The sequence below is a fragment of the Vigna angularis genome, chromosome 11 (assembly GCF_016808095.1).
Source record: "Vigna angularis cultivar LongXiaoDou No.4 chromosome 11, ASM1680809v1, whole genome shotgun sequence".
Classification (NCBI taxonomy): domain Eukaryota; kingdom Viridiplantae; phylum Streptophyta; class Magnoliopsida; order Fabales; family Fabaceae; genus Vigna; species Vigna angularis.
This window is the reverse complement of record NC_068980.1, coordinates 13,001,102-13,020,605: the sequence shown is the minus strand read 5'-3', so window position 1 is coordinate 13,020,605 and position 19,504 is coordinate 13,001,102. Positions and strand designations below refer to the sequence as shown.

The 19,504-nt window shown below is 37.3% G+C and overlaps 2 protein-coding genes across 2 annotated transcripts; one reads left to right on the top strand and one right to left on the bottom strand.

Moving 5' to 3' along the window:
* Positions 1-4,465: 4,465 nt before the first annotated feature.
* On the top strand, positions 4,466-14,956 carry LOC108333896 (PH, RCC1 and FYVE domains-containing protein 1). The gene is made up of 6 exons (XM_017569393.2): positions 4,466-5,771; positions 6,166-6,375; positions 13,081-13,191; positions 13,669-14,028; positions 14,131-14,238; positions 14,411-14,956. The coding sequence occupies exons 1-6, from the start codon at positions 5,430-5,432 to the stop codon at positions 14,738-14,740; spliced, it is 1,461 nt and encodes a 486-aa protein (XP_017424882.1). The 5' UTR covers positions 4,466-5,429; the 3' UTR covers positions 14,741-14,956.
* Positions 14,957-16,349: 1,393 nt separating this feature from the next.
* Positions 16,350-18,937, bottom strand: LOC108332331 (CBS domain-containing protein CBSX5). Its single transcript, XM_017567542.2, has 2 exons — positions 18,488-18,937; positions 16,350-17,494 (listed from the first exon to the last, which is right to left on the bottom strand). Exons 1-2 carry the CDS (start codon positions 18,814-18,816, stop codon positions 16,645-16,647), a joined length of 1,179 nt encoding a protein of 392 aa, XP_017423031.1. The 5' UTR covers positions 18,817-18,937; the 3' UTR covers positions 16,350-16,644.
* Positions 18,938-19,504: the final 567 nt, after the last annotated feature.

Below are 19,504 nucleotides of genomic sequence, written 5' to 3'. Positions count from 1 at the left end.
AAGTTTCTGGTTGCATGTGTTCATCAGCTTCTTCTTCCCATTTCTGATCACATTTCTGGTCTTTTGGTGGTCTATATCCTCATCAATCAGTGAGCTATAGGTGTTCTTGGGATTTTCTAGAAGTGTGAGCAAATTTCTGGAAGGGTAGAAGATTTCGTTCGGTTAAGAGGTAAGGGAAGCTAGTTAATTTAATTGTGATTTTCTATGTATGAAATTATTGTTTGGATGGTTGCATGTGTGTGACTTGAATGTTTGATTGAATTGTGTTGAATTTGTGAATGCTGGAACCTATGAACTGGTTGGAGTTTCTCTGCATAAAAGTTTGGTCTGTTCTAATCTTAAGGAAGTGGGTATGCGAGAATGAGAGTTTGGGGTTAGGAGTGAAATCTGGTATGGGACTCTTTGGGATGATGTTAAAACAATTTTAGGTACCTTTGGATAGGCTTAAAATGGTATATGAATCATGTTTGGAGGATTAGAAGTTGGGAAGTGGTAGGAATTGGTGAAGATAGTGGTTGATCATAATTCTGTAGCTATTCTGGAGAATTATGCAGATCGCCGAGTGTCATTCATTGAAGTTCGACTTTCTTATTGTGTTCGGTCTTAACTCAATTCTACTTCTGTAGACCTTTTCAATTAATGATCGATCGGTCTTGTACTAGTATTCTGTTTTAGTCATAACGATCGTTCTTAGTGAGGTGTGGGATCTATTAGTAGCGATCGGTCTTAATGGGTGTGTGGTCTCTTAGTAGCGATCGTTATTAGTGGGGTGTGTGGTCTCTTAGTAGCGATCGGTCTTAGTGGGTGTGTGGTCTCTTAGTAGCGCTCGTTCTTGTACTAGTGCTCGGTCTCGTACTTGTATTCGGTCTTAACTGCGTTCAACCTCTCATGGGCCTTACTTGTTAATGACCGTTCGGTGATATTTTAGTAATCAGTATCAACTCTAAGTGTTCGGCCTAAGCTATAGGTGTTCGGCCTATGCCATAAGCGTTCGGTCCAAACTTAATACTTGGTATGGTGCTAGTATTCGGTCATGTTGTGGTACTCAGAATCGTCTAGTTGTAGGTTAGTAATAGTGCTCAGCCTTCTCTTCAGCTGTATCTATTATTGACCATTTGGTCCTTTTCTTTAGGTAGTGAGAGAACGACCGGTCTCCAACATTCACAGAGTGTTCGGTCTTGTTCATATGTGTTTGGTTATTTCTGTTCGGCTTATATTTATTCCAATGTGTTAGGATAATTAATTGTTCGAATTGCTTTGATGGCTGATGTATGCATTATCACAAGGGTGTCAAATTTAAAGTATGGCATGATGTTCCAACTAGTATGAAAAAGAATTCCAAGGAGGAATGTCTCAGTTATTAGTTATCAAGGTGGTGGTAAAGTATGAATATGGACAGCGAAATCCACGATGTTTATCCTGACATTCTAATGATTACCAAGTCTCAAGTTGAGATGGGTAAGTCATGTCGTGAGAATAGCAGGAGGCCCTAGTCTAAGGGGGGACACCTTAGGTGAGGGATAACGGGCTAACCTTGTGCGGTAGCTGATGGGTTTCCAATTATTACACCCATGAGTGCACGAACAACCAAAGCTACATATTCATACAGTACGGATGGTCAAGTCAAGTGTTCGGTCATTGCGTGTAATGTATGGTCAGTCGTTGTATGCTTTAAAATGTTCGGTTGACATGTGCTTATGTATTTGTTTAATTTGCATGATAACTGTAATCAATTAAATTACTCTAGCTTACCCTTGCTTTTCTGTGGCTTGTTTTTGTATGTTGTTTCTCTTTTGCGATGATCACCTTAATGGTGTGAGCTTAGGGATACAGTCTTTTTAGTTGGAGCATCTGAAGGGGGGAAAATGAAGCTTATAATATAGGTATTTATGTTTGTTCTTCAGGTGGAATTTTTATTCACCAAATCTTTAGTTTTGTTTTATCATTATACATGTAATGTTTCATTTTAGTAAGTTTTATATTATTAAAATTGGGATGTTACACATCATTTCCATTCACATGTAAATCATGTACAAATCCATTAATTTTACATTGACTAACATTATATAAGATCACTAATTATAATTCAAAGTTCCATAGTTAACCAAAAAAGCATCAGAAGTCACATAATAACACAATTTTCTTTAAGGCATCTTAATACCCCACATTTAGGTAAGGAAAACAGATTGGAAACCCTTACCAATAGCTTCGGAAGGGTCGAAAACCCCAAAAACGACCTAAAGAATGTCCAAAACTAATATCAAGAACCCTAAACCCCCTTCCCCCCTCCCCCAAACAAAAAAAAAAACTGGTGTAATGGCGCCCAGTAGCCCTCGAGCATCCAAAGGCTAGCGCTTAGCGCTGTCACCTCCGGAAGCGGGCGCTCAGGCATTATCAGTAAGATCAAGACTCAATTTTCTCACTTTGAACACTTTACCCCAAACTTCTAAAGGTCTCTAGGACCCTCCAAACCTTAAAAAAACTTTAAAAACCCTGTTGTAACTCAATTTGACACTTAAAAACCCAAATTCACTTCTACAAGCTACCCAATTTCAATTCTACACTTTTTAACCCACATATCAGTTTACCCACTACATAAACAAGTCAAAATACACTTGTTAGCACACTCCAACCCCTCAGTTTCATCCCAGCCTTCAATTTCCAACACCTAAACCTCTAAAATGAACTAAAAACCCAACCTATGAAGCAATTAACACTTCCATGACAGATTTTTCTGATATAAACCTCTAGAAAATTCATAATTGATCTCATAATATACTTCAAACTCTCTAAAACAGTTTACACAACTTATTTCAAAATCTCATCACTCAAAACCCCTTTTGTAAGCTTGAAACCCAAGTAACTTGACCAATATTTCACACAACCACTTCTATTCAATTTCAAACACTAAAACATCATTATCACACTCCATCATAATAGTATTAATCATCACAAACACACCATACCATTTATATTCAACATCATACTATCAAAATCATCAATTAAACATACATATGATAACCCAATCATACAAATTTCTCAAAATCATCTATAACTCATAGAGATACCCAATTTATAATACAAACACAACTAAGATAAGGTCTAGCTTCCCTTATCTCACAAGACCACTGCTCAACTCAAGGAATGTTTCACCGATTGCTTGAAACGCAAGGAAACTGTAAAAGAACCTACAAATCACCAAATGATGGCCGGACATAGTCCTTAAGACCTCAATTTAACCAATAATAGAAGGAAAAATAGAAAAGTCACATGCAAAGGAAGATTCTTAGAATCTAACATATTGAAATCTAATAGAAATAGAGGTAGAAACTTAACTGTTCTATGACAAAAATTGATTGGTTAGAAATGTAGACCTCGTCTCCGTGATCGATAAGACACCTCCTGATTGTCAAATAGATGACTCAGGAGTTAAAACTCTTACAGAGAAGATAGAGAACTCTAAAAAAGTAATTTCTAGAGATATGATATGTTTTAAAATAATGAAATTGTTTATAACAAAACTATTTATAACTAAACCATTTAATATTAAAATAACCGAGTCTCATAATTTTTAAATTATCATCATTTCTAAAATACCATTTTCTGAAGTTTTATTTAAATATATATATATATATATATATATATATATATATATATATATATATATTATATAAATTATTGCATGCATATTGTAATATAATAATATTTTATAGAAAGTGATTAAAATTACGTTATTTTAGAAGTTTTTTGTAAAATAAAAATTACATTTAATTTTGTTATTGCAAAGGATTGAAATGTCCCTTTAAGTAATTTTGTCAGACCTATTTTAAGTAATTTTTAGATATTTTGATTTCACTTTAATTATTGATTAATCAACTCTGATTCGGTTCATTATATCAATATTTTTCAAAGTGAACCGAAATAACGTCTTTTGACAACATTATCCAAAATATTAAGAAACTTAAAAACGAAGTATTCTAACTAAAATAATTTTTAAATTAAATATAAAAATTCTATTTTATACTCCTTTAACAAAATCATTATGTGAATTCATAGTTTGGTATCTTACATGGAATGCACCATGATCCTTTTACTTTATTGCACACCAGAAAGTATGCACTAACAAAAACAGTGTAAACCACTTTTTTAATGTATTCACTTCATCTTTTTTCAATGAAATATGTTTCTCTCTTTATTACACGACCCTCTTCAATTTTGTTATGTGTTCATCTTTCTGACCACAATGATATGAATTAATAAACTGTAAATGGTATGAATTTAAAAAATAAAGTCATTTTTTCTTTCCATTAAAGCTTGTAAATTACTTAAAACCAGTATGGGTTGGTAGTACTATTCTAACCCTACTTGAGAAACACACAGTTGCTGACGTGTCACTGTAAAAAGCTGCCACGCGTAATGAACCTGGACGACAAAACATAGATGGCTTCTAAGCAGCAGGTACCACCAAAACAACACCTGTTTTTTTCCCCACTTTTCGTTTTCATGCTTTCACAACAAAAATAAAAGAAGAGAAGCACTGCCATGAAATTCCTCAATTTCTTTCTCTCTCTCTCTCCAATGTTTCCCACACACTCACAAAACCAAACATTCATTCAACACACTGAAAGCCTAAGCTACCTAGGCTCAGCAGCTAGGAAATAAATAGCAATGAAAATAATCCCTATATGCAAAACCCTAACTAACCTTTTTCTCCTTTTCACCAAACCAATCAATCACTACCCTCCATTCCCCTCTTCACTTATTCCCTCCCAAGCACGCTCCTTTTTCTATATTTCTCAAAAAGTTACTCCCTTTCGCTTTTTTTCTCTTATGGGCACGCCTTCTTCACCACTTGCTTTCTTTTCCTATTAGGTTCAATTCACCTTCTTCCGTTCTGATCTCAAACACCCACCTTTTTCTTTCTCAGTTTGTTTTCACCGTTTATGTGCTACGTCCGTTAGATCAGTGTTTGCTGATTTAAATTTGATCTAATTGGTGTTTGGTTGGTTGCAGAAGTTCGTTTATTTCTTCATAATTGCAGTTTTTGTGTGTGTGGGTGTTTTCTTTTTTCTGTGTTGTGACTTTGCATGTCAAGAAGGTCCATTTTGATCTTCGATTTTGCACGGTGATTTTTGTGGGGGTGACTAGTTCTCTTCTGATGTTTTATTTCCAATCGTTGTTTCAATCATCACCTTCTAATTATCCATCCTCTAGACCTCTTTTCTCTTTCTCAATTTCCCATGTTTTTCTCCGCTCTGACGTGTTCTTCATATGCTGCTTCAATTGCCTGAGATTTCGTCTCAAAATTTGATGTGTGATCCAGAGGGGAGTTGCTGGTTGTTGTCACTGCGAATCTTTCTGCCGGTTCTTTGAATCACATCTAGTTATCTTCGGTGAGGAGTAAGAAAGAGAAAGAGAGAATTTTGAGAATGGGAGACCGTTGTAGACATTTTTCCATTGAGGAATTACCATCACATTTGGTTTTAGAAATTCTGTGCTCGGGTAGGCTCAGCGCAATGGACCTTGTTTGCTTAGAATTGACTTCCAAAACTTTTGGTGGTAGCCATGGCCTGTACCCTTTTTTCAAGTTTAAGTCCTTGATTGACTTTGCTGCATTTCAATTGTGTGCTTCCCATGTTACCTATGCTAGGATGGGTTTGATTTCTCAGAGGGAGTTGTATGATAGATGTGGAGGAAATTGGAAGCGAGTTTTGAGGTTCTTGCAGTCTGTGGAACAATCCTCTCAGATGGTCGAGACATCATCAGGCAATGTACTATTTCATTATATCAAACGCTTACTTTTGTCTGCTTTTGGTAAAAAAGAAAAAAAGTATTTCCTGCATGAATTATGAGGTGACTTATGTATTCCTTTTTTCTTTTGATAAAATTACAATTGTGTTTCTCAAGGTGGAGATATTTTCTTTTTGCTTTTGAAGTGTAACACTGCATGGTTTGCCCCCCAACCCTCTTTTTTTTTTTTCAATGTCACTCTTATAATAAAATGTAATAAAGCATTTGTAAACAATTAAAACAAAAAAGAAAAAAAGTTTTAAATGTTATGAAAATACATCTCAGCATCGATAGACATTATAATGCTTTTGAACTGTCCTTTTGAAGGAAAACTAGTGGAGTTGTAAATAATGATGGAAAACATTTTATTGGCAGATGCAAATAACAACGGGAAAGTATCACACCTTGTTGATCAGCAATTCTTCTGTCTATTCCTGTGGTTCTGGTTTATGCGGAGTACTCGGTCAAGGTCCTGAAACAACACAGTGTGTAGCCTTTACCCGGATTGATTTCCCACCTTTGGCACGTGTGGCTCACGTTTCAGCGTCTTTTAATCATGCAGCTTTTGTCTTGCAATCTGGAGAGGTTAGTGGTTGCTTAAACTTTATTAAGTTAGCTATATGACTCATGAGCAAGTCATTGGTCTGTAACAAATTATATCCTTCCATTGCTCTCCTGTTGACTAATGCAGCACAGCCTTGAGAATTTCATATATTATATACGTTTATTAGGCTTGCACTAACATTTTAAGCTTATGTCATAAATGTTCATATAACCTCTGAACGAATTGAGTGTCTAGGATCTTGATACCCACCATCCACTTACTCACCACCTAAGGTTTAGATAGACTTCTCTATCCATGCATCAAGCTCAAAAGTCTTTTGCGCAGTAATGGGAGCATATTAGTGATATAATTAAAACCATCGTGGGGATTGCACTTGAAAGTGTAAGTTTTAGAACATTACTGGTGAAAGAAACAACTTGTCTAAGAAATGTGTTTTTCACCTCCAATTGAAGAGTTTGGCTGGAAGATGGGAATGGGGATATCATAAGTTTTCTTTTCTTTGACTCTTTGTCATTCCAATGCTTGTATTCATGACATTGTTCATATTATTTTGAACTAGCAGGCTATAGTACAAGATACTCTGGATTAAATGTCCTGGTTTGACTTTTGGATCACAGTTTGATGAGGAGAGCTTTTATGTAATTTTTTTTAAAGGAAGATGCTAATTTTACCGTCTTGTTTTTAGGTACACACCAGCTAGCATAAGTCCAACTTTAGAACCGAGAATTATTTCTCTTCTCATGTCTGTTAGCTAAAGTGAAAATGAGTGCAGGAGATTCAGAGTAAAGAAGCATCGTAGGAAAAATGAATGAGGATTTGTTTCTTGGGATTAGGATAGAGTTAGTTAGTAGAATTATTAAAGTCAAGAATGGGCGTACCGTTTAGATGGATTCAAAACTATATTCTTTATTCCATCCGTCTTCCATTAATATATTGTTTGTTCTCCAAAGATTAAAGAATGTGTAGGTGAAGTAAGAGTAAGACTAGATAGAATAAAAATATGGAGATTCGTTGAAGTTCCAGGTCTTTGTGTGTACTCGCATCTACTTTACAAATGGAATGAGATGGATCATCTTAGATTCTTATACTTTCTTAGAGAATGCCATGAAGATTTTTGTGGTCAGTATATGAATTGGGTTTAACAGATGTAGTGATTGAAAATTTTGATTAATTACTTACCAAGCTTTCTTCCGAGCTTCCCTTTTGCAGTAATCATTAAATGCCTCGATGCAAATCAGAAAGGAAATTCACACAATAGTAATGGATGAATAATATGTATTATTGATGATACTAACTAAAAATGCAGTTGAGAAACCTTCACTTCCCGAAGAGCTCAACATTTCACTCAAAAAGATATTTTTGTCCTCCAACAGATTTTCAATTCATCCTCACATACACTTTTCACATTTTGGACCTATTAAGCTTTGCCTCTCAAACAAAGTGGAATTTGTGGAGGCATAGAATATAGTATTGTACCAATACTTAGCCCGTGGAATACAACAGGCCCACGACTTGGCTGATCAACAATGAAACATCTCAAAAATGTTTCCAACAACGAAGAGGTGTGCCACTCAGTCCAATGATTAATTAATATTGAGTGAACTACCTCATAAAAGTGAAAATTCTTCAACTTTTGTCTTTCTTTCATGTCAGTATATAGACTTTCTCACTGTTTCAATCATTTAATCCAACATTTAATGGGAGCAGTAAAAGTAAGTATGTAATCAACCTTGACCCACCCGATTTCATCCAGCAAAGTTTCTTCCCCAAATTTTGCCTTCTCAACAACATCTTTATAGGACCATTCATCATTAACAACCATCCTCTGGAATCCTATTTCAAGCTTCTAAACCTCTTCTTGAGTATTATTATGGTTGAAGAAAATTTTATAGGAGCAACAGATAGCAACTTCAAGGAGTAGAAGTTGTTGGGCATTGGTAATCAATCTCCTAGAGTGTCCTCATGATGAAGTTTCTAATATAAGTCATATGTTCAATTTGCGTGATCCAAGGACATTGTTGGTATGAAACACTAATTTCTCAATACAACACAAGGAGTTCAATAGATGGAAGGAAACAATGCCTCTATTAGCACATTTATTGCGTCTCAAACAACTGCATTGTTTGTTAGTAACAAATTGCGGCACATTTTGTTGGTCCAACCTCCATAATTACATTTCTCGTGTGTGCCAATGAATTCTTTGTCTTTGAGCGATTTAATGCCCTTAAAACTTGGTCCACTACAACCGTGAAATTGATCAGAAGCCTTCTTTGAAAATCACTCTGCTCATAGCTACCAATGATCACGCCCCTTTGACGCCATTGTTTTTTTATTGGCTGCAGAAGATTCTCCACAAGGTTTCTTTCCTTTGAAAGAAAGGTAGTTCTCAACTTTTATTATAACCTGGAGATACATATCCACTAAGATTAGATTTATGGAAGCATCAGAAAATGCTATTCTAAACAAGGATTCCTTGCTTGATGAAATAGTAGTTTTGAAGAGTAAATCATCCTTGCAATTTCACAATCAAGAGTATTTGTGCTTTGCACATTGAAAGTAGCTTCCAAAGGATGTTACATTTTTGGATTATAGCCTTTGTCTATGACTCTGTCTTCATTAGAGATGGGAGGCAAAGAGACATATTTTTACTTTGACTTCTCAATTTTCAATGATACTTCATTGTCCAACTTCTTAAACTAAGTCTAGTAGTTAAGACTTTAAGATCTATTGAATGCAATTTCACATAAATTGCACTTAATTCCAAAATTTCCACTGCTAGGAACCTTTATTACTTTTAAAAAAAATCCATAGAGGACTAATTTTATCCTCTTGTTTTGTTGCTGGATTAGTAGCAGTATTCATCTCTAGAACAAAACAAATAAATTGATATATTATATAATCACGTTTCTGTTGTTGGTTAGTGATAGGTTCTTTATCCAAGAACCTAGGAAAAACTCACTCCTTACTTTTCAAACACACACACCGACAAAGAAATGCTTCTTTTATTCACTTTCAATCAACAGAAAGAATACAGAGAGCTTAACCTCTCCCCTTCAGGACAATGAGTCTTGATCAACAATTCAATAAGGCAAAAAGATCCCTCCCCCAAACTAATCACAACTATTTATAAAAGTTCAAAAGCTTTTCCCCGCTCCCCCTAACTGACCAAACAGTTAGACCAACTAACTATGTTTCTTTCTTCTCTCATAGACTAATAACGGTCTAACATTACTCCCCCCTCCTTCAGCAACCTTGTCCCCAAGGTTGAATTCTGGATATTGATCCTGCATCGTTTCCACGTCTTCCCAAGTTGCTCCATCTCTTCCTCCTTCATGCCACTCCACTAATACTTGGTGCATAGTCTCACCACTCTGCTGACTGGTTCTCCTTTCTAGAACTTTCACTGGCCAATAACTGGGTCCATCAGCCTGTAACTCTGCAGGCAGCTCCCTTTCTATCCTTCCCCTTTCCTCGAGAGGGCATCAACCACTTTGTTTGAGCTCCCCACCTTGTATACGATGTCAAAATCATAACCCATGAGCTTAGCTATCCAATTTTGCTGGCTGTGGGTTGTGATTCGTTGTTCCAGCAGGTATTTCAAACTGCGTTGATTGGTATATACCACAAACCGTCGTCCCAATAAGTAGGGCCTCCAGTGTTGAATGGCCATTACCAAAGCCATAAGTTCCTTTTCATACACTGACTTACTCAGAGATCCCACCGATAACACTTTACTGAAGAAAGCAATAGGTTTTTTTATTTTGCATGAGTACTGCTCCCACACCTATTCCTGAGGCATCACATTCCAGCTGAAACTCTTGGTTAAAATCTGGAAGAGTCAAAACTGGTGTCGTGGTTATGGCTGTTTTCAAATTCTCCATGGCCGTCTGTGCTGCTGGTGACCACTCAAAACTCCCCTTTTTTAGCAAGTCTGTCAGGGGTTTGGCCATTCTCCCATATCCCTTCACAAATCGGCGATAATAACCCATGAGGCCTAGAAACCCCCTCAAAGCCTTTAAATTCCTTGGTTCTCCCCACCCTAACACCGCCTGCACCTTCTCCGTGTCCATCCCCACTCCTCTTTCAGATATTACGTGTCCTAAGTAGCCAATTTGTTGCTTCCCAAACTCGCATTTACTTTGGTTGGCTACCCATTCCTGCTGTCCCAGTAACTGCAACACCGAGCCCAGCTGTTCGAGGTGATCTCCCCATGTCCGACTATACACTAGGATATCATCGAAAAAAACTAGTACAAATCGCCTGATGAAGAAGGGCTGCAGCAGGTTGTTCATGGCATTCTGGAAAGTTGCTGGGGCATTGGTGAGCTCGAAAGGCATCACCAAAAATTCGAAGTGACCCTGATGGGTGCGGAACGCCGTTTTCGGGATATCTTCCTCTCCCATTCGGATTTGATGATACGCGGCCTTCAAATCTATCTTAGAAAAGTATTTGGCGCCATGCAGCTCGTCCAGCAACTCCTCTATCACAAGAATGGGGTACTGATCGGGGACAGTTGCCTTGTTAAGTGCTCGGTAATCGACGCAGAACCGCCAGCTACCATTCTTCTTTTTCACTAGGATAACTGGACTGGAGTATGGGCTTCTGCTGGGACGAATAATCCCCACCTTCAACATATCTGCAACTTGCTTCTCTATCTCCTCCTTCATAAAATAAGAATATCTGTATGGCCTCACGTTGACGGGGTCCTCACCCTTTTTAAGGACAATCCGATGCTCCAAATCACGTATCGGAGGCAAGCCTTCTCGCTCCTGAAATACCTCGCAGTGGGTCTGTAACACAGCCTTCAATTTGGTCTGCTGTTCCCCCGTGAGCTCTCCTGGACACGTGTCGTCTCTCTGCTGTTCCAGCTGCCCCACTTCCCAAACAAGGAACCATGAGTCAGCATCCACTACCTTCTTCAGTTCCTGGGGTTCCACTAGCTGTCGGGCCAGAGCTGGGTCCCCCTGCACTCTAATCCTCTTGCCTCCCATGGTATATATCATAGACATCTCCCTCCAATTGATAATCACCTCTCCCAACGTTGCCAACCATGTAATTCCCAGTATAACATCTACTCCACCCAGCTCGAAGACGTAAAGGTCTGCCACCACCGTAGTTTCCCCCATGTTGATCGGTACCCCCTCACAACGCCCTCTTGACATCCTCCGCCGTCCGTCCCCGAGACTTTCCGCGAATCACTGTCGTTGTGGGTCGCGATCCTCCCCCACTCATTCTGACGCCATTCCAACCTCCTCCTCGCGTTCGTATCATCGCGTCCTCCACATCTCTCGCAACCCTGATCGCCTCCTCCAATTCCTTGGGGGCCTGGATGCGTACTTGGCCCTTGACCTCTTCCTTTAATCCCGCCAAAAAAAATCCTAGTGTCAACTCCTCCGTCAATCCTTGCGTCTACCCCAGCAATACCTCAAAATTCCTGGCGAATTCCTCTACCGAACCTTCTTGACGTAAAGTTGCTAATTGTTCGTACACCGTGCCCCGAAACCCTCCTCCAAAGCGATTGATCAGTGATGCCTTTAATCCCGTCCAAGACCGGTTCTTGGTTTTGTCTTTCCAAATCTTGAACTAGTAGCTCGCACTACCCTCCATGCTGATATATGCGAGTTCAACTTTATCATCATCTGCCACTTTCTGAATATCGAAAAAGCGCTCTGCCCGATTGATCCAACTGTGCGGCTCTTGCCCATCAAACCCAGGTAATTCCACCCTCTTCCTCCAATTCTGATGCACTCCCCCACTTTCGCGATGCTCGTGATTGTCATTCACGGACGTACTTCCCTTTTCCGACCCTCCTCCGTGATTATTCGGGCCTCCGCTCATCATCCTCATCATCTGTTGAATGTCTCACCTTATCGCCGTCGTTTCCTCTTTAATTCCTTCCACCGTTATCTCCAGGTTATCCAATCTATCCTCCGATGACTGTCCGTCCATCACTGATTCTCTCTTCCTTTTGGATCCGGCAGGTCGGACCAAATGATAGGTTCTTTATCCAAGAACCTAGAAAAAACTCACTCCTTACTTTTCAAACACACACACCAACAAAGAAATGCTTCTTTTATTCACTTTCAATCAACAGAAAGAATACAGAGAGCTTAACCTCTCCCCTTTAGGACAATGAGTCCTGATCAACAATTCAATAAGGCAAAAAGATCCCTCCCCCAAACTAATCACAACTATTTATACAAGTTCAAAAGCTTTTCCCCGCTCTCCCTAACTGACCAAACAGTTAGACCAACTAACTATGTTTCTTTCTTCTCTCATAGACTAATAACGGTCTAACAGTTAGTGTTTGTGTCTGTGTGTGTATAGGTAATAACAGGTAGTTTAACTATTTCTAATATCTCTTAATCAGAGCTACATCATAGTAAAATTTTGTATATATCCGTTAATTATGATGTTTTCTTCACCAGGTCTTCAGTTTCCGGGTAGATAATCCAAATATTAGGAAACGATGTATGCGATACTTGCACTCATTAGTGTTTTTGTATAGATGCTCCTTAAATAGTATAACTTAGCAACAAATTTCTTATAATTCTTAACAGCTCTAAATATAATGCTAGGTCTACAGAATTTGTCTGCATGCTCCCTATTGATAATTCAGATCCATGGTTGCTTTCTTTTCCTGGATTAAAACTGATGGTATGATATTGTAAAATGATTAACAATTGCTTCCATCGTAAACAAGCAATTTCAACTGACTGATGCAGGTATTCACATGCGGAGATAATTCATCTTCTTGCTGTGGGCACAGAGATACTAGCCGACCAATCTTCAGGCCACGACTTGTTGAATCCCTTAAGGGGATTCCTTGCAAACAGGTATGCAAATCATCATCGTATTATTTGGAGAAGATAATTTTTGGCTGAGTTGAAAATAATGGTCGGTATGCTATTTTTTATTACCAATCTCATGGATTAACTAGTTGTTGGCTGAGTTGAAAGTTATTTCAAGACGTGCAATCCAGTTTTTCTGTGAAATCTACAGTAAAGTATTTTGTAATTTTAGTTGCAATCCAAGTTAGTTTATTCTGGTTCTTATTTCTTTCGTAAGAGTGTTTTGTCATATATTTGAGACATTCAAGTTGCACATCTGTAAATCCTATATCGACACCCGATAACTGTCCATGCTGGTAGGCACAGATGTTCCACCAGTTTTCTCTGATGTGCTGTTTTCTAGCCATTCATTGGATGTCCATTTACTACCAACTCTTTAAGTCTCAATTTTATTATTGTTCCATGATGTTTATTTTTGTAAGACCCCCCTTAAAAGATATTGAAAGTGCCTGAATGTCTCAGGTTGCGGCGGGGCTTAACTTCACAGTCTTCCTCACCAGACAAGGTCATATTTATACATGTGGAACCAACACACATGGCCAACTTGGTCATGGTGACACTCAGGACAGGCCAACCCCCAAAATGATTGAAGTCCATGGATCTGTTGTTCAGATTGCTGCAGGACCAAGCTATATCTTATCCGTAACAGAAAATGGAACATTATACTCCTTTGGGTCAGGTGCAAATTTCTGTCTTGGCCATGGTGAGCAACACAATGAGTTTCAGCCACGTGCTGTACAGAAATTCAGACGGAAAGGTATTCATATTGTCCGTGTATCTGCTGGGGATGAGCATGCAGTGGCCCTTGACTCAAATGGATTTGTGAGTTCCAATGGCCATGATATATTTCCAGTTTTATTTGTTATTCTTGGTTTCATTATTTAAGAACTTGTGAGAATTACTAAGATTTTGTTAATTGTCCAGGTATATACATGGGGCAAGGGATACTGTGGTGCTTTAGGCCATGGTGATGAGATTGAGAAGACAACTCCAGAGATGTTGACTAGTCTTAAGAATCAACTGGCTGTTCAGGTATTATTATATTTCCATATTCTAGGTCAATCTTTGTTGCAATCAATGGTTTACAACATTTGCAATTTGTCTTTCTGGATCAAGTCTTAGTTGTGATGAGACTTGACACTGCATGCATTAGTCCTATGATATCCATAGTGTAAAAGGGCTTATGTTTATTTGTTACTTGTAGGTCTGTGCAAGGAAGAGGAAAACATTTGTGCTAGTTGATTCTGGTTCAGTCTATGGCTTTGGCTCCATGGGATTTGGCAGCCTCGGATTCCTGGATAGAAGGGTATTAGATAAAGTATTGAAACCTCGAATCTTAGATACCTTGAAATCTCACCATGTTTCTCAAATTAGCACTGGCTTGTACCACACTGTTGTGATCACTAGCAGGGGAAAGATATTTGGCTTTGGAGATAATGAAAGAGCACAACTTGGTCACGACACATTAAGAAGCTGCCTTGAGCCAACTCAAATTTTCAATAGAGACACATCTGAAGATGTAGAAAGCATGTGAGGTTCCTAATGCAATCACCTCTTTTTATGTGTGGTTCTGATACATCAGATACCTGACTTCTCTAGTGTCATATTCATCACTACTGTTATTTACTGTTCTATGTTGTATTATGTTATAGTTTTTTAACATAATAATAATAAATGACAACATTGTAATCATTTTTCATAACCCTAAAGGGTGTGATTTTGTTTTGCTAGACAATTCTGGATCTCTTTCTATTTTGCTGGCTTTCATATTATTAATGAAATAATTATGTGTTAGTAGTTCTTCAAATGGACAAACTTTTAGATTCATTGTTGCATTTATACTAGTTGAGTATTTGTACTAAGACAAAAATATTACTTGGTGAGGTTTGGCCATGTTATGGCCCAAGTTATAATATAATTCATTTGGTTTGTTTTTATCATTTTTACAATTTATGCTTTTTTTTAGCCCTTTGTGTTTATTTTAATTTGCATTCGAAACCATTATTTTATTAAAAGAAAAAAGTAGATAAATTTTACACGGTGCATATGTATTTTTTGTAATATATGGATCGATAGTTATAGAAATTTAAATTTAAAATTTTTGAACATACAGAAATTGTTATGAAAGAAGATTGTAGATGCTCATACTTGGGTTAGTTTATGTATAATATAAAATGCTTTTAAAATTTTTCAAGTTGTTAAAAATTCAGATTTATTAGAGAATAAGTCAATATAGTCAGGCTAAACCTGAGTGATTGAAAATTATAATTGAAATTTTGTTCAGATTTTCTTAATTACTCTCACTAAATTTTATTGTATTTAATTAGAATATGTTTCTACTTAATCATTTAAAAATATATTATCATGTACTTCAACAAATTAGTTAAAAATATACTCATGCCTGGGTTTAGAAAAGTATGGTAAAGTCCAAAAGAACTTGAATGCTAAAAATAACCGGCATCATTTGTCTAGAAAAAAGGACTAGTGACATGCTGTATTATAACCCCAGTGTCAGAGCTGATAAAAACAAAAAAGATAAGACCCCGTACAAGATATATACATACATATGCAAGGGGTGTGTCGGACACGTGTTCGACATAGGAACACTCTTGCTTCATGTAATGTAATAAACTGTATAATATCTTCAAAAGTATTAGTAAAAATAAATATCTCTGCCCATCATACATTTTCTGAAACTAAAGTGAACAACCACATGATTTCAAATCTCCCCTAGCCATACACTTTAATCAAGTACTTCACTGATATTCGGATGATGTCCAACTGTCCATATCTAAAATGGTCAACAAGTGAATAGAGCACAGCAAGTGAATTTGAGCAGAGACTTTCATAATCTGTCATAGGGCCACCTCTACTATAAACTTGGTTCTTCAATGGTTTCAGTCAATTCCAAAATGTATTCAAGTTTAGAATTATTTGACTTGAAGGTGATTTCCTCACTTTGTAGAGTGTGCTTTCCTTAAAAGAAATTGTGGGTGTCATTTATCTCTAGTGACAGTAGGAACCTTAAAATGTACACATAAATATGCATTTTCAGAAAACATTCATCGTTAAGAGAAGTTGTAGTGACCTAATAATAAACTGAAGAAAGCAAAGAAGGGCTTTCAAATTTATAAAACAACATCTAAAGTAAACTGATACACAAATTTTCATTGCAAAAGAAAATGTTTCGTTGGAGAAGGGAACATTTGAAGTACCCTCAGGCAAACTAAGGCAGGAAAAACTGGTCCTCTACAAAGAATTGCTTTGAAGGGAGTTTTATTAGAAGGGGAAGCACACTGAAAAAAAGTACAACAAAAACCAAACCTCCCGGGCCACAGTGCAATACTCATAACAACAGAAGGGCCATGCTCATTGACCTTGGTTCATGCTTCTAACCAGCATCCAAAGCCAAATCCTCAGCACAGTATTCCTAACAGTCTACATGGTCTCTAAATGTTCTCTGAACACCTTCAACATGTTAGAAAAAGTAACAATGCCAACTAAGCTACAATCATCCTCAATAACCCACAAGTAGTTCACTCTATGAGCAATGGCCTGGATCATCACAGCAATAAGTGAGCTCTTGGGATGACAAACTATAGCCTCTGCTTTCCTCACCATCCTGGCTGAATAGCTAGATGACCTTGAGTACCTGCCAGACCTAGTCATTGTTCTTGTTGGTGATTCCTCATCAGAGGAAGAGGAAAATGCAGCGTGTAAACTCTCACAAGATGACAAAATTGTGAACTCCTGCAGCATTTTCTCCAAACTCTTCTCCTTCAACCTAGCCTTCACCACTCTCACAAGATCCTCAGGAGGGCCTCCACAATCAATGTAGGCCATCAAGTCCCCTGCAGACAAGGTGGCAATGGCTGCCACAACCGTCTCATCACAAGAACCAAGGGTGAAGGGTGATATCTCCCCAATGAAAGTTCCATCACTGTCAAGAATGGCAACAGAAGTTTGCTGGGTGAGGGACTTTGAGATTGCTCCCACTGCTGAAGATGCAGGGGAGAAGTAGTCAATGGCAAGCACATCAGAGCTGATGATCCCAAGAGAGTCAAGAGACAGTGCAGGAAGTGGAGTGAAGACCCCAATGGAACCAAGAAGGAACCGAATCACATCCTCTTGAGTCAACCAGCAGAACTCACAACCGTTGTGGCTGTTGATAGTTGATGATGCCTTCAGATGCTGTTTCCTTCTTGAAACTCCACTCCTCTTTGTTGTCAATATTGGCACCACAAGATTCTGTGCCCCTTGGAGTATAAGATCAATAGCTTCCAACAAGCTGAAATATCAAAACAACAAAGATCAAGAAGGGTTATTTCACCAAGCTCTTCATCTGCACTACATACTAAAACACCAAAAAGTAACAAAAATTAACTTCACCCCACCAAAAAGATGCAGATTCAACAGATTCTAGACAGGCTATAATTAAATAAATTAACTGCAGTTAAAAATAAAAATAAAAAGAATCACGCAACCCTGCTTTATTGATTCGTTTTGGTCTTCCCAAGTTTTCTTCTCAGCTCTACTAATCTCTCTTGAGATTCGTTCAGATTCCAATTCTAGATTTTTTTCAAACATCAGGTATCCGAATCAGATTAAGATTACACGTTCAAATCATCCAGACACCTTTCACTCTGACCTTGACTTACTTAATACTTAATACAACACGTCTAAGGAATCATCCTCACATTTTATTCAAATATTATTTTTCCTTATACAACAAAAATTACATTCATTTTTATTAAGTAATTTATGTGTTTCTATGACAAAAAGTATCCACTTTTGCGAAGTTCATTACACGGAGGAAACATCACATAATCAAATATCACAATCACACCATTTATTCTTTCAAATCCCTATTTTATAACAAAAAAAAAATATATGATTTCAAAACTCAGCTTAATACTGCAAATTTTACCATAACATATCGGAGTGTTCGTTCAGAATCATAATTGTGACAACATCAGTCAATTTTTAAGTACATTTCCCACAATATCAAAGTAAAAAGGTGAAATTACAAACAATTTAAAACCTAAAAAATATGTAGTAAGTCCCACCGGTAATCTTGAAGTTTCTTGAAGTTTCGTAGATTGCTCAAAACCCTTTTTTTTTTCAACCCTAACACCAAATCCTTCCATTGTTCGAAATATACTATATAAACATTCCCTAACAGATTATCTCATAAAATCTCATGAAGGAATAATAGTAACAAAGTATGCCCATGTTTATGTTGAATGTTTGTTGAAAATGCAAAGAGAAAAAAGGGGAACACCTAGAAGAAGGTTGGAGATGAACAACGAGAGAGCAATCCTTAGGGAGAATCACAGAAATGGGTTGGTTAAGGGCAGAAGAAGGAGACAAGAGATTATCCTCTTTGCAAAGGTAGCAGATAACATCAACCATGCACACTTTTCCTACACATCTGCACTGTTCCTTCTCCTTCTCGTGCTCACAGCAGAGCCACACGCTGATAAAACTCTCGTCGGAGTTTTTCAGCACAGCCAAGGCGTCAGCGATGGTGGCGGCGGTGGACAGCGACCTCAGCGGCGGCTTCCCAAGGCAGAGGTCCGATACATCGCGCGCCAGAAAGCTCACTGCCATGCAAAGGATAGATCTCCGGGGAAATGAATGCGGTGGCGGCGCGTGAAGAATCTGTGGGTGGTGGTGGTGGGGGAGGGTGGGTATTGGAAAAAACGAGGAAGAAGGGGTGTATTTATAAGTGCTTGGAATATATTTGAGATGCAAAATCTGATTTTTATAACATCTTAGTTAAAATAAATATCATAAATTTTCATACAATAACTCTTAACATCTTTTAAAAAAAACTTAATACTTTCATACTTTAAAACTTAAACTTTAAATATTTTTTGAAAGCTAAAATCTAAAAATAAAGATTTAATACATTTTACTTTTCAATATTTTTAATTTACTTAATATAACCATTTTTCTCAAATCAGCATCAAGTTATTAAAATAATATATTATAACATGTGCGGCAAACCAAAATCAATTTCTTGATGAATAAATTATGTGATTAAAATAATAACTATCACATGTCATTTTAATAATGTTGTCATGATAAATTTAATTAAAATTTACATTAATTAACTAAAAAGGAAAAATAAAAAATGTATAGTAATAAATATATAAAAAATAAGAGAAAAAAAACATTTTCTTAGCAGAAGTTACTAAAAAAATAGTACCAATATTTTTTCTTAAAAAATTATACTCTAAAAAGAAGTATGCAGTACTGTGTTTCTCGGTTACGAAGTGTGCAATGTGTTACAGTG

Coding starts and splice junctions, on each gene's coding strand:
- LOC108333896 (XM_017569393.2), top strand. CDS start 5,430: ATGGGAGACCGTTGTAGACATTTTTCCATTGAGGAATTACCATCACAT. Junction 13,192..13,668: donor AGGGGATTCCTTGCAAACAG/GTATGCAAATCA, acceptor TGAATGTCTCAG/GTTGCGGCGGGGCTTAACTT. Junction 14,239..14,410: donor AGAATCAACTGGCTGTTCAG/GTATTATTATAT, acceptor TGTTACTTGTAG/GTCTGTGCAAGGAAGAGGAA.
- LOC108332331 (XM_017567542.2), bottom strand. CDS start 18,816: ATGGCAGTGAGCTTTCTGGCGCGCGATGTATCGGACCTCTGCCTTGGG. Junction 17,495..18,487: donor CATCTCCAACCTTCTTCTAG/GTGTTCCCCTTT, acceptor TTGATATTTCAG/CTTGTTGGAAGCTATTGATC.